At 39.7% G+C, this 14473-nt stretch overlaps 2 protein-coding genes across 7 annotated transcripts in view; both read left to right on the forward strand.

The window, feature by feature from the left end:
- The first annotated feature begins 5375 nt into the window (after positions 1–5375).
- thumpd2 (THUMP domain containing 2) lies at positions 5376–10705 on the forward strand. Its single transcript, XM_080036654.1, has 11 exons — positions 5376–5545; positions 6158–6296; positions 6396–6854; positions 7006–7139; positions 7303–7380; positions 7793–7845; positions 8053–8140; positions 8733–8804; positions 9257–9371; positions 9908–10028; positions 10344–10705. The coding sequence occupies exons 1-11, from the start codon at positions 5435–5437 to the stop codon at positions 10693–10695; spliced, it is 1722 nt and encodes a 573-aa protein (XP_079892780.1). The 5' UTR covers positions 5376–5434; the 3' UTR covers positions 10696–10705.
- Positions 10706–12291: 1586 nt separating this feature from the next.
- The window catches only part of LOC307257794 (mitogen-activated protein kinase kinase kinase kinase 3-like), a gene marked incomplete at its 3' end in the record, with an annotated part of 41628 nt that continues 39446 nt past the window's right edge, over positions 12292–14473 (forward strand). For all 6 annotated transcript variants that reach the window (XM_080037124.1, XM_080037126.1, XM_080037125.1 and 3 more), the window contains exon 1: positions 12292–12513. In XM_080037124.1, the coding sequence (XP_079893250.1) occupies positions 12415–12513 (99 nt within the window). In that variant the 5' untranslated portion in view covers positions 12292–12414. The remainder of the gene's footprint in view (positions 12514–14473) is intronic.

Genomic DNA, 14473 nt, shown 5'->3' on the forward strand with positions numbered 1-14473 from the left:
AAGATGGCGTCCAAAATGGTGGCCGGCCAAGCTTAAAATGGCTATATATCTCAATAGAAAAAGATTATTCGAATGATTTTTAACTTGATTCTGGTACCTGCAAATATGCTTATGAACATACTAACAATCTAGGAAAATATACCTCCCAGAAAGGCTTCATTTTCATAATGGCGTCCAAAATGGCGGCCGGGAGCGTAGAATGGCTATATCTCAAATGGAAAATGTTACAAAAGAATGTCAACTGATTCTGGTACCTCTATACATTAATAAAGTGCGACAAATCTAGGTAAATATAACTGCTAGAAAGGCATCATTTTCAAAATGACTGCCTGTAAGCTTACATTGGTTAAATGGTTCAAATTGGTTACTATTCAAACTAGAAAGGTGGTGTTGTTGTTGAATAACATAAATGCCACACTTATTGTGGTCTTTATTCATCATCATCTTCGGGCTCCTCTGGAAGAAACTTGTTAAGTGGATTGTCACATTCCTTAAGTTGACATGGTCCACAGACAGTAGTACAAGGTAGTCCATATTTTCTGCAAGAACAGCGGAGTGTCTTGCAGGCAGTGGTACAGTTACAATGAATGACCTTCAAGAGACTGTCTGGAGCAACATTCGTTGTTGACATGAGTGGGACAAATCTATTGTCCTGCAGGCTCCACCCCCAGTTCAGGGCATCCATACCATCTTCTGTTCCCATCCAGACCATGACCTGGTAGTACGCTCTACGATTCAGTTGGTGGCAGACGTTCAGGCGTTACAGTTGATGAAGCTGAGACAACCTTCTTGCTGAAAATGTTATATCGCATTGCTGCAAGGGAATCTGTGCACTTTCCACCAAAGAGGACAGCCATTACTTGGCACCCAAGGTCATCAATCACCTCTGTGGTCTGGTTTGGGACAATGAATGCATTGGCACAAGATCGAAGGACGGGATCCCCTTTTACAAGCTTCTGGAAAGCAGTCTTTTTGCAAACCCCGAAGATCCGAGAAGTTGTGTCACAGCCAGTGAGAGCATGGATGAACATCAACTGAGAACACACATCATGTCCAAGTACTTCTTTTAAATGGTTTACGGCATACACTTTAAAACTGCCATCAGCTTTTGACTTGTCTGATCTGAAATATACGCCCTTACTATCTCTCTGTGCATAGTGAAGTAGTAAGACAAGGAGATCTGTATCTTCTCCAATCAGCGTAGTGGTGTGAAGAAGAGATGATTCCACTGCGGCCCTTACGATGTCTACATCAGCATCTCCAATTGAATTGACCACAGTGCAACCCCTTTCTTTCAGTTCATCGCTTATCATTTGGATCAGCCTTTGTTTATTCAGATCTCTTGACATGAACTCCTCCTTCTTACCTGAGAACTCTGTCTCAGCAGTGAAGTTGACAATGGGATGAATATTGTTTCCTCTTCTTTGATGTGTGTTGTCTTTAATGGATGGCCCATCCCCATAGCCATCGAACACAATGGTTGTAGCTGAGCCATAATGTTGGATGGTGAAGTCTGCATATGACTGCACAATTTTACTATAGCTTTGTCCGTGCTTCCATGGTATTCGGTGAAGGAGTGAACCTCCATCAAGAACATAATGATCTGTTTCTGGTACAGAATCTAGGATTGCATCACTTGCATGATCACAGATTGCGTGCGCAAGTTGTGGTTTATCAGCCTTGCGGAAGATGTTTCCAGCTTCAAAGAGGGCAGGAGGGAAAGGACTGAGTTCGTAACGCATAACCTCCTCCAATGATAGCTCTCCAGTTTGGGAGACAATCAGGAAACATTGAAAAAGAAGTGCAAAATCAATTGTTCGATCAGGAGCAACCTTGATAGACGATTTTTGTCCAAGGGTTATGGCTTTATCCTTTCTACTAAATGAGAACGTGAATGCAGGCTGTCCAATCATTTTGTGCATGATATTGCGTCCAACAGAGTCATAATCATGCACGTTCACTCCGTCCTCAGCAACAACACCTGTAACAAAATTCCTTAAAGAAGAGTCTGGAGAGAAAGGTGACCATATAGCAAGTTTTGAAGTGATCTTCTCCAGGTCAGCAGCATCCCTTTTCATCCTTGCCTCTGTTGAGTCCTTGTGCTGTTCTGATGTTGTGTATGTCTGGTTTGTGAACTCCTGCATTGCGGTGTTGTACTGTGATGTTATGCACTTTGACATGGTCCAAAGGGCTCTCTGATTGTCAGTCATTCCACTTCCATGCGTCTTCAATGACCTCATCAATGTCGTCTCGATGACAAGATCTGAGCTGAAGCCTTCCACATCAACAACGTTAACAGGCAGGATATCCCCGGTTCATTTTAGCCGTAAAGCCACAGGGCTTTTCTGTGCGGCGGCTCACACTGGCGAGGTGTCACTGTGAATGACACCGTTACCCACCGTCACGGAGTTTCAACTGGCAACTCGCTATTTCGCTCACGCAAGGCTTTTGTGTTTCGATTTAACATCAGTCTTGGGCGAGTACTTTAACTTTATGCTGAATAAACCATTGCATTGCAATCGCTGAAAGCGAAAGTGTTTGGGTGGGGGCACAGAAGGGTTCGCTGCATTTACCACACAAGACACGGCGTGCGACACAATAATCAATTTATTACGATTATCTTGTTTTCATGATCGAGGGACGCCAAAATCGTAATCGAAATTGAATTTCAATTAATCGCCCAGCCCTCCCCTATACCATCAGGCAGTCATTTTGAAAATGACGCCTTTCTAGCAGTTATATTTACCTAGATTTGTCGCACTTTCTTAATGTATAGAGGTACCAGAATCAGTTGAAACATTCTTTTGTAACATTTTCCATTTGAGATATAGCCATTCTACGCTCCCGGCCGCCATTTTGGACACCATTATGAAAATGAAGCCTTTCTGGGAGGTATATTTTCCTAGATTGTTAGTATGGTCATAAGCATATTTGCAGGTACCAGAATCAAGTGAAAAATCATTTGAATAATATTTTTCTATTGAGATATATAGCCATTTTAAGCTTGGCCAGCCACCATTTTGGACGCCATCTTGAAAATGAAGCCTTTCCGGAAGGTGTATTTTCCTAGATTTTTAGTATGTTTGTAAGCATGTCCAGAGGTACCAAAATCAGTTGAAATTCCTTTGCAACATTTTTTCAATTTGAGATATAGCCATTTCAAGCTCCCCGCCGCCATTTCGGCCGCCATCTTGGAAATGAGGGCTTTCTGGGGGGTAGATTTTGGTAGACTTTTAGTATGTTATTCAGCACACCAAATACTACTGGAATCCATTGAAAAACCTTTTGTATCAATTTTTTTGGGGTTAAGCCCTTTTTTTCCCTAGATTGACTCACCTATTACAGTATAATGTGACCCACAATATGTCCAATATTTTGACAGGAGAGAAGCTGGATGCAAACATAAAGATCTATGTGATATCATATCGCAAAGAAAAAAAAACTCACTTTAGGTGGGTTTTTTCCCCCCCAGATAAATACATTGTTTGCTAAATGGAATATTGAAAGCTTTTGTCAATTAAGTCTAATGTTTAAAACTTGCATGATATGACTGTCAAATAAGGGAAATACAAAGAAAAAAATCATAAAAAAATAAGGAACTGCCAAAAAAAAATTATGTTTCTATTTCTAGCTATGTGAGAGATGTGATTTTAGGGATGTAAGTCTGACTGCTTGTCCACCACATGGGTCCAGACCAAAATAATAACTGACTTTGGTTTCTCTCAGTCTGGAACTATATGAGATCTTTGAGATGGCCATTGTGCAAGATTAGAGGTGATTGTGGTGCCTTACGTTCCTGCTGTGACTTTGTGGAGATGCATGAAAGACTATATATTGAATCCAATCATAGCTCACAACCTTTCATATAATGCATTTCAAAGGTGGCAAGACAGGAGACAAACTTCTGGGGTCAAGATTGTTATCCACCAGGGCATCCAAATGTATGGAGCTCATCATAGGCATTGTTACATTTAGATTAAAAAATTAATTGATCCCTTTGAGATCATGAATATAGTATGTTTCCCTGTGTCTCCTTGATTTAAGATCATTATCTGATCAATATTGTGTTGTACAATATTGTGCAGTTTAAGATTGTTTGTATGTGTAAAATATCACAAAAGGATGCTTATTTTTTTCAGTGCTTACATTGTTATCCTGTCCATCATCCATAATAAGAAAAAGGATCGGGCATGTTTTTCTCCACATGTGAATTCACATTCACTTGTTAGAATATAATGTCACATTGGAACATTTCTGATTTCTCATAGATTTAAGGGGGTTACTGATTGTCATTTAGAAATTAAATCTGCGCTGAACATATTTGAATAAATTTGATAGCTTTTTGTTTGAATATTCATATTGATTGTAAGTGGAACTCAAATCCCATTCAACAAATCCCATTGGGGTAATTTAACATGAATCTTAATTAATACGTTTGCTATTTTATAAACATATTTACTCACCATAATCCCTCATATGTCATGAGTGTGCACGACTCCAGTATGGCAGGTCGCAATAGCATGTCCTCTCAAGGGGTTTATACAAAGCAACAAGCAGAATGTTGTTCATCAAACAAAGTAAGGGGCTTTAATATGTTTGAGGTCATTAAAATGTCAAAGGGAGAAAAGAGCAAGATTAAAACGTGCTAGAGAGAGAGAGAGAGAGTGTGACAGCGCAGGGGAATAGGCAGGGATAACAAAGGGATTTGGAAAAGTGTTGAGGCACAGAGAGAAGCAGGATCTCTCTAACTCAGAACAAATGTCTGCTGCAGGGTTTATTATAAGACTTCTCTCAGCTTTGGAGGAACACCTGTTCAGAAATGCCTCCAGCTGATACGCACTGCAGCAGAGGTGTATTGTGTATCGTGTCTGTCCCAATTGAAATGCATGTTTATGGGTACATTTGCACAATTGCAGTTTCTTGTGCGTGACTGGAAACCTAATGTGTGCACTGAGGCATTTGAGTGTGTGGCTGTCAAAGTGTGTGCGCGTGTGTCTGTGTGTGCTGATAAGAGCTCTCACTTCACTTCATGTTTTCAAATTAATCACAAAATGAAGGCTTGTTGTTGTGGCCTTTTGCACTGCTGTATCACATTAAAACACCATTATAACACATACAATTGATACGCACAAGTCTGAGCACCGCTGGCCCTTACACTTACATTCATAAAGTGATAAATGTTACTATTAATTTGCAGATTGTTGCTGTTTGTAAAACCACATTTTCAGTGTGGTACACCCGTGACTTTTTTGCCCACTATGTCACAGAGCCCCCTGCTGGCCCAGACCAGTCACTGCAGCCTGAGGACGGAGATCCGTTTCCGGTGTAAACAGACAATCCAATATGGCGACTCTCGTGGTCAAATAGAAGTTGTGGCAAACTTCTACCAGCAGATATGAGCGTTTGTTTACCCTGAACACATTAATATAACATAATGAGCGCACCGAGAAGTGACGGGAGTTCAGTTCGCTACTACTGCACCGCCGGAAACGGGATGGAGACTTTCTTAATTGACGAGGTGAAGAGGAAACTGGCGGCTGAAGATGTGAGTGGAGTGAACCGACAAAACATAATATGAAGCTAGGCTAATTTCAAAAGGACTTTCCACATTTTATTTTAAGATATAATTTATACGTTGATGTATTTATTCAGCTGTAAAATAAAACTAGCTCAGTCATCATAAGCCTTTGATATGCTATTTCATCAATCTGTTCCTTTTTGAAGATTGAAATTGATTTTACGGTTTTGAGTGTTGCTTTTTATAATCTAGACTAAGTGATTAGTTGTATGTTAGGTAAAAGTGCCCAATCTTTCACTTAAAAAAAAGTTGTGTGTCCTTATCTGTGATGGAATAGATTTTTTTTTCTACACAAAATGTTATATGATTCCAACTACTGTACGTAAGAACCATTTGAAGAGTTTTAAACATATTTGGAGAATTGCAATTATTTTCCACTTCATCAATATGGTGTTGATCATTTCACAATCAGATGTCAATGTTTAATTTGAGAGTTTGTTTAACAAGATTCTTTCAGCCATGACTTGTATCGAAATGTTGTTTTTAATATAGGACTTTACTAGTCCTCTTCTGGCTACATGATGATCAAATGTTTCAACACTTGCCTGCTTTCTTTGTTGTTGTTGTGTGTGTGCCCAGGTGTGTCGGGTGCCTGGTAAAGTGTTGTTCAGCTCATCTGCAGGGATCAACAGAGTCACTGAGCTGAAGGCTGCAGAAAGACTCTTCCTCCTGTTGAAACAAGACTCACCCGTGCGTCTGTCCACCCACACTAGCTCAGGTACCAGCCTGACCTAAAGAGACACACAACCACCATGACATGCAGTGCTTAGTCAGCCCTTCATATTGACTCTTGTGATGCGTCTGTTTATATTTAAAGCAAAGGCAGCCTCGGTGCTACAGTCCAGACTGTTGGGGGACAGGAATCATTGGACCAGTGCTGTAATGACGTGGAGCCGCCTGCAGGGGGAGCTGGCGGACCGAAAGGCTACTGCTGTCAACACAACAAGCGCTGCACTGGCAATGACAAGGGAGGGGGAGGAGGGGAAAGAACAGAGGGAAGAGGAAGAGAAGGGCCATGCAGTGTGGAGAGAAAGTACAGGAGAGCAGAGTGAGGAGGAGAGTGGTGAACAGAATGGAGCAGGGACACTGGAAAAGAAGAGAAAGAGGGAGGAAGAATTGAAAGGGTGTGAAGGAGGGAGAGATGGAGAGAGAGAAAGGAAGGAAGACACAAGTGAAGAAACCTGCGCTAAAGCTCGGACACTGGAGAAAAAGAGAAGGCGGGATGATGGAGAGGAGAAGGAGTTATCCGAAAGAGAGGGAGAAATTGTGGAAAACGGTAATAAGATGGATCACTTTTTTAAGTATTTATTTTAACTTGGAAAAACATAAACTTTTAATGTCAACATGTGCATTTATTTTAATATTAATTCTTTGCTTTTTCTTTAAATTTCCTATTGGCTTCTGGTGTATTCCTCTGTGTAATAAAGTGGAAGCTACAGGAGGCCGCGACAAGACGCTTGTACAACCCAGCTGGATCAAACCAGAGCCTTCCTCCGTCCCGGTGTCTTTTAGGATCTGCTGCAAGTGTACTGGATCCCTGTCCCGATACTTCAGCACACAGGTAGTGTGTACTTGTAGGCTAATGAGAAAGGAAAGACATTAAACCAAATTGGTTTGATCTTTGTGTATGCTACTGATAATCTTGGTAAAGTCTGCACATTGTTAGACAATATATATCAATATCTCATCAATCTCATTCCATGAATAACTGTATCTTAATGTAGGACGTGAGCAGAGTTATTGGAGTAGGTCTGAGCAGACTGCTGGGCTGGAAGACGGAACTGAAGAATCCACAGCTCGAGGTAAAAGCTTTTTCTTCTTTTTTTTTACTGTGTTAAAAATCCTTTTTGTGTTGATTTGTCCCCGAAACAAAATGTTAAGCATTATGTTGTGTGTGTGTGTGTGTGTGTGTGTGTGTGTGTGTGTGTGTGTGTGTGTGTGTGTGTGTGTGTGTGTGTGTGTGTGTGTGTGTGTGTGTGTGTGTGTGTGTGTGTGTGTGTGTGTGTGTGTGTGTGTGTGTGTGTGTGTGTGTGTGTGTGTGTGTGTGTGTGTGTGTGTGTGTGTGTGTGTGTGTGTGTGTGTGTGTGTGTGTGTGTGTGTGTGTCTGTATGTGCATGACTTGTGATCCTATAGGTAAATATTCCCTCTCCTGATAATGGTGTTATCAGAGACAGGTCTTTTCAAATATAAAGTCGTTTCGCTCTTTTTCTGCAGGTAAATGTTTGTTTGAGTGATGACGTCTGCCTGCTGGGGATTCCACTAACCAGGTGACCAACACACTCTCTTTTACATTTAACACTTCACTGTCTTCTTGGAGGGTCTGTCGAAGCCGTTTAGAGTAGCAGACTTTGAACACAGCCAGTCTCTTATAAAAACATGCAATGCTGATATTCTTAGCTATTTTTAAATTATTGTTTTATTTACTTATTTAAAGATTAGTCATACGTTACAAGCCTCCTGTCTGTTTCCTTCAGATTACCTCTGGCTAGCCGGAGCTACATGAAAAGCACAGGACTGAGGTCTACTGTAGCTTGGGCTATGGCGTCATTGGCTCAAATACAGGTAAGAACAAACACCGGTGCCGGGTGCCTAGCACTGTATTCTTTATCTATGAGGAAATTACTTTATTATGTGTACGCCTTTGTTTATTTATGCAAATCAGAAGGCATTATTAAATAACACAAGCAAGGTCGCTGCTTGTTTTGTCTTTGTCTCTGCTTGTTTTGTTTGTCGCTGCTTGTTTTGTTTTTTGGGGAATTTTTCACGTCTATTTATACACATTTTTTATGAAAGCTTATTATTTTTGGTATGATGTTACGTATTTTGATTTCATTCAAGCTCTGAGACAGCTGTTCCTTGTGTGTGTTCTTGTTGTCCCTAAAAATCAAAAACCCAATAAATAAATTCTTCTGTCTTTGTCCTTTTTAGAGATATTCTGCCATTAAGAGTTTTTGTTTGTTTTGACAATCCCCTTAATTAAGCAAAGCAGGTTAAACTGATTAAGCGTGACCATAAGGCCTTAAATCTCCTGTAATTATGCATAATGCTTGTTGTTGATATGTGAGCTTAAGTATTTGCATGCGCACCAATCAGACTGTGATGTAATGTTGTTGCCCTTTAGTCAAATTCCAACTGTATCTATCCTGTTTCCCAGCCAGGCTTCTGTGTGGTCGACCCGATGTGTGGGACGGGAACTATCTTAATAGAAGCAGCACAGGAACACAAGGTCAGGACAGAGAATAAACACACAGATCCTATATATTTTTCAAGTGTGAAAAAAATAGATTAAAAATAACTGGGTTATGTTTTTTTTAAAGCAAAAAAGCACAACCTGTTTAAACGATGTTCTAGTACACAGGGCTACTATTGTTTTCAGTTGTTGACATGTTTGTTTGTTTTGTACGAATTATATATTAATGCAAATATGATAATTCAGATTTACACTAATACAGTCAATTGTAATATTACCTAGTCACAGTTAGTGCACATTTTGTATTACTTTTATACCATTTCTCATTGCTTTAGGTGTGACAAATTATCTTTGAATGCAATTGTATGTATTGTGTAAAGGTGAATGCATTGCATCGTGTGTACTTTTAATAACAGCATATACTTTGGCATGCAATTGGAAAACCACTATAATAATCTGACCTATCACTCTATCAATGGGATCTTCAGACTGCCTGTTTCCTGGGTATGGACATTGATGATGGACAGCTGCAGAAGGCTGACCAGAATGTAGAGTTTGCACAGCTGGGTAACAGGATACACCTACTGAAGGCTTCATCTATGGGTAAAGAAAAATAAGATACAGAAAATGATCAATGTTAAATGTACGTGATTAAACCGTATATAGGAGTTGTATGGCTAAGTTGCGTACTCCATCGTAAAAGATCAAAAGCCAAGACTTAAGAGTTTTTATATTAAAAATATCCGTGTGTCACACATTTCTCTTAACATCAAACACATGCCATGTTAAGGGTTTTTATTGAACAAAAAACTTGGCTTTTTACTTGCAAACTTAATATAAAATGGCATCAGTTATATTTTTGAAATATGAAATCCAATCGCTTTCAGAAATGACAGAAATAAATTTAGTTGAAATTGAATGCTTTTAAACCATTTTGAGCAACAAATTGACTCATTAATGTCTTGTAATGAATCAAATTGAGTTAAGGATATGTAAGGTGATGGTACCTTTCGTATAGCTGAACTCTAAGCAGTTCACTATGAATCCAAAGCTACATGTTTTGGATGGGAACCAGTGGGTGGTAGGTGCTGTTGTGTATTGAATTACCTCTTGGCTTGTATTTCCTCGTCTCTGTGCAGTGCTGCCTCTGCCCAGCGCCAGTGTAGATGCTGTAGTCTGTGACCTGCCGTTTGGCAGGAAGTTTGGCACCAAATCCAACATGGCTGCCAGCTTGCCACTCATCCTCACTGAGATGGAGAGGTTTGTGCCTCAGTGTGTCTGTTTCCATTGTTACTATTTGGAGTTGTTCAGTGAATCAGAAAATGACACTAATTAGTAATGTGTTCTATGCAGAATTCTAAGCCTAGAGTCAAGTTGCATCAGAATAGATGCTAAACGTTATCAAATGTAAGATAATAAAGCCTATATTAAAAACAGTGCTGTGAAGTAAACCTATCTCTTATCTAATTAATTAGAAATTTTATGATTTTGTTTTTTCAAAAAAAAAAATATATATTGTCTATCCGATTAAAGAGTTATAACTGTAATTAATTTTATGAATGTGTGTGTGTCAAGGGTCCTCTGTATTGGCGGTACCCTGGTTCTCCTTCTGAGTCCGCAGTTATCCTGCCTCCTGAAAAAGCTGCTGGCACAGAAAGACACTGGACCAATGTCCAAGCAGGAAACAAAGCCTCCAACTGGGATACAAGACTGCGAGTCTCCATCTCTGTCTTCCACAAAGCACAAGACCTGCCAACTCCACCAGGGGGTGGAATCATCCTCGCCTACCCAGGGACCAGACCCTCGACCTGGGCTACAACACCCTCTGCCTCCTCCTTTCTCCTCCCTGAGGCACAAAGCAACTTTTAGAGTCAGCTTAGGCGTGATAGATGGACTCATCCATAAATATGTCAAGATAGACACTTAAAGGCCTACTTCACCGGTTTGAATATGAAGGTGAATTGAATTCTGAGATCCTATGTAGTATAAATGTGCAAAAAAAATTAAAATCGGTTCATCCTAGCCTGAGAAAAGGCAGAAAGAGTGTTTTTTTTAACCCTATATTTCTCCTTCTCGTGACATCACAGAAAGAGAAATATAGGGTTAAAAAAAACGTACTTGTAAATATTACTGTGATGTCACAGTAAAAGACATCACAGTAATATTTACAAAGTAAGTTTTTTTTTTTAACCCTATATTTCTCTTTCTGTGATGTCACGAGAAGGAGAAATATAGGGTTAAAAAAAACACTCTTTCTGCCTTTTCTCAGGCTAGGATGAACCGATTTCAATTTTTTTCGCACATTTATACTACATAGGATCTCAGAATTCAATACACCTTCATATTCAAACCGGTGAAGTAGGCCTTTAATCAGTGCTGGCTTTTGAATGTATTATTTTCTTGTCATGTCAACACAATTATGTTGAATTTCTAAACTAATTTAGAAGTAGTTGTTTACCTAGTGTTTCTCAATTGTGAATAATATGAAGAAAATATATCTTTTTTTAAACTATAGTGAATGTCTAGTTGTCTGAGTGTTGGACTGAACTCATTCTTCCCGTCTAACATGTAATTAAAATTGAAATCATCTTAACTGCTTTTGAAACTGCATTATTCGGTTTATCAACACATTTCATAAAAATAACAAAACCAACAATGCTTTGATTTGTCTCTCAAAACAGAACAAACCCAGCTCAGAAAAATATAGTTGAACTGTTATTGCCTGAAACATACTGTGATTGATGGGGACCTGTTATTTGAGCAAGACAGTGCCAATATAAGTGCTATAGAAGGAACCCTGTGCAATGATGTGGCTCATCGGGTTGTTTTCAAAACATTTAGGTCAACAATGAGGATAAGGCACACAATAATAATACAAAGCTATATCGTGTTTTTTCTACACAGGTTACTTGCTAGTGTTCAATTATTCATTGATGGTTTTGGTATCTTTGATACTAGTAACAGCTCCCATAGGCTGAATCACAATGTTGCCGTCTGCCTCTGTTTAGCCCTGCTTAGCCCAGTTTTACACTAAAGGGCCGTACAGGGCTTAGTGTTTTGATTCATTTTTCTCTAGCTCTTTTGCAGAGAATAATAGGCTACTGTATCAAAACGAAATTCCACTGGTTGTGTGGCAATATGTGTGAACTGTGTTTTTTTGCTAAATGTGCAGATTAGATAACATGGCTTCATTCATCTTCATTGTATGGATCCAATAGTGCTGGAATTGATCAACCAAGTGATATCAATATGTCTTTGGGTTAAAATTAGGTATTGGTTTTTGTTTTCTTGCATAAAAAAATGTAACCTGCACAAACTAATCAACAAGCGCCTACGTGATGTTTTTTTTTTTCTTTTTTTTCTCCAGTTCATTTCAGTTTGAGTTTAATCACCAGACTATTTCCTCTTCAAACTAGTCTCACATTTTAAATTCAGCAGCTCCATCTCCCTCGAGACTTCATGGAGAGGGTACGCCATGATGTCCATTGCGCATGCTCAATGCGCAGTGGAAGCCATGTTGGAGCTACATTGGATTCGGGCTGGGATTTTCTGACGCCGTATGTTTTTCTATAAAAAAATATCAGTTTCCATATATTGTTGGGGTTTCGTCAACCGCACGCGATCGGCGCCGTAATCGGCAGTGGACATGATGGACTCCAGTGTCGACCTGTCCCGGCGGAATCCGCAGGAGGATTTCGAGCTGATCCAGAGGATAGGAAGCGGCACATACGGAGATGTGTACAAGGTAAAACTGCAGTGAGGGAAGCGGCCACACAGTTCCATTATCGGACACGGGCTGGTGGTTACATATTTGTTGTGTTGTCTTAACAGTAGAAAACTATTCATATAGCCAACATAAGGTCGTTTTTAATAAAGAGTAGCTTATTATGTTCACTCATGCGCTATTAAATCTCGTGCATCTTATAATTGCATTGGACAAATTCGTTAGTCTGATCTTGTCTTGTGTTTTGTGCATAGACTGGGGTTTTGTGACTTATTGTTTTGGCCTTTTCGAGATTATAGACAATACCGTAAATGCCCATGTTGTTGTTACAATGCTCTGGTGCTTATAAATGAGAATTAACTGAAGCTAACTTCAATTTTAACTGTAAATATTGCTGGCAGAGCTCGAGCCCATACATTTGGTGTTTGTTTTTTTACCAAACATAAACCCTAATGACGTTTGTACTATACAGGTGTGGGTCATTACAGAGATTTAGAATGTGGTCATAGTATAAATACTGCGGTGAAAAACTGCTGATGATATTTAGGATGAGGGATACATTGAGATGTGTCCGATAATATACGTGTAGCCGTTAGCTCTCCTGATAGCATCCAGAAGCTAATCAGGCTGTTAGCTGTGTCGTGTGGACATTGTGGACACAATGACAACAGGCTGTGCTTTTTTTACCTGTGCGGGAAGCAGCGACGTGCCCGTACAGTTCACCATTAACCGTAATATCGCAGAGCAAATGCTACATTTGTTTAAAGTATGTATTAAAAAGCTGTCTATTTGCCGTGACAGAGACTGACAGCTGCCTGCCCCAGAGCAGAACGAGCTACAACAACAACAACCATAAAATCAACGACCACATATTTGTTATTATTCAAGTTTTAACACCAATAAAAAACAATCGTCTTTATGAAATAATTGGGTTGTTCATTTCTATGCAGACTTTCTGATTTAGGTCGCGTTGTAGCTGTTATCTCTGCTGCCCCTACACTTTACCAAGGGCCTATGCTAGGAGCAGGGAGCCTGCATCCACAAGGAGAGGAAATTCCTGATTTACACCCCAATTCCACCACAGCCATACTGAGTAGGCGATATTAGAGCGCTACTTTAAACATATAACACCATTAAGTAGGATTCAGCGAGGTTCTGGCATGTTATTCAAAATGTATTGTATCACAGAAAATAGTTTAGAAATGCTACAAAACATAAGCATATGCCATCATTCAGAATTGGGTCGCAGTAAAGCCACAGTTGAGCACCACAGACATGAGGAAAATCCCTCTAGAATACTGTATTCTCACCCTATCAGATAAAATATCTTTATATTCTGATAAGATGAAAGGACACATTAGCAGCGAGCGTGACTAACAGGTTATGTGATCTTACAACAATGTCTCAGTCACTCCTAATGGTTTGCAGACGTCAAGTTTCTTCCGTCTTACCCACGATTGATTTGGACATCGGCTCTCTTATGTTGTGTCAGTCAGGTTGTGCAAGTTGAGCATCCCCACACTCTTAGCTCAGAAGTTGTTTGTGTTGTAGTTAGGCATGTCACGATAACACATTTTGCTGGGCGATTAATTGCCCCAAAAAGTATTGCGATAAGCGATAATATTGCCGTTTTGAGACCATTTTCAACTAATATAATGATACTGGCATAATAATGGAAGTAGGCTACACCCTTTCAAAGATCAATGCCAGGTCAAATGTCAAATGTCAAATGCACTTGCCCAACCCCTGTAGGGGCACATATTAAATGGACCTTGAACGCATCTATTTACATTTTCCCAATTTTAAATATATTAGGCCTACTGCTATTGTATTGCTAGCATGCTTTGGACCACACTGACGACAGATTTTACAGATCATACAGTTCTTTGTGTTTTTGATTTTGCATCACCATGTGAAATCCTTCAGACATCACACAACCCCTCCTCATCGGAGCCCTCAGATTTTTCATCCTCTATCTCGG

This window comes from Ammodytes marinus (genome assembly GCF_949987685.1).
Source record: "Ammodytes marinus genome assembly, chromosome: 11".
NCBI lineage: Eukaryota > Metazoa > Chordata > Actinopteri > Uranoscopiformes > Ammodytidae > Ammodytes > Ammodytes marinus.

Coding starts and splice junctions, on each gene's coding strand:
- thumpd2 (XM_080036654.1), top strand. CDS start 5,435: ATGAGCGCACCGAGAAGTGACGGGAGTTCAGTTCGCTACTACTGCACC. Junction 6,855..7,005: donor GGGAGAAATTGTGGAAAACG/GTAATAAGATGG, acceptor TGTGTAATAAAG/TGGAAGCTACAGGAGGCCGC. Junction 8,141..8,732: donor CGTCATTGGCTCAAATACAG/GTAAGAACAAAC, acceptor CCTGTTTCCCAG/CCAGGCTTCTGTGTGGTCGA.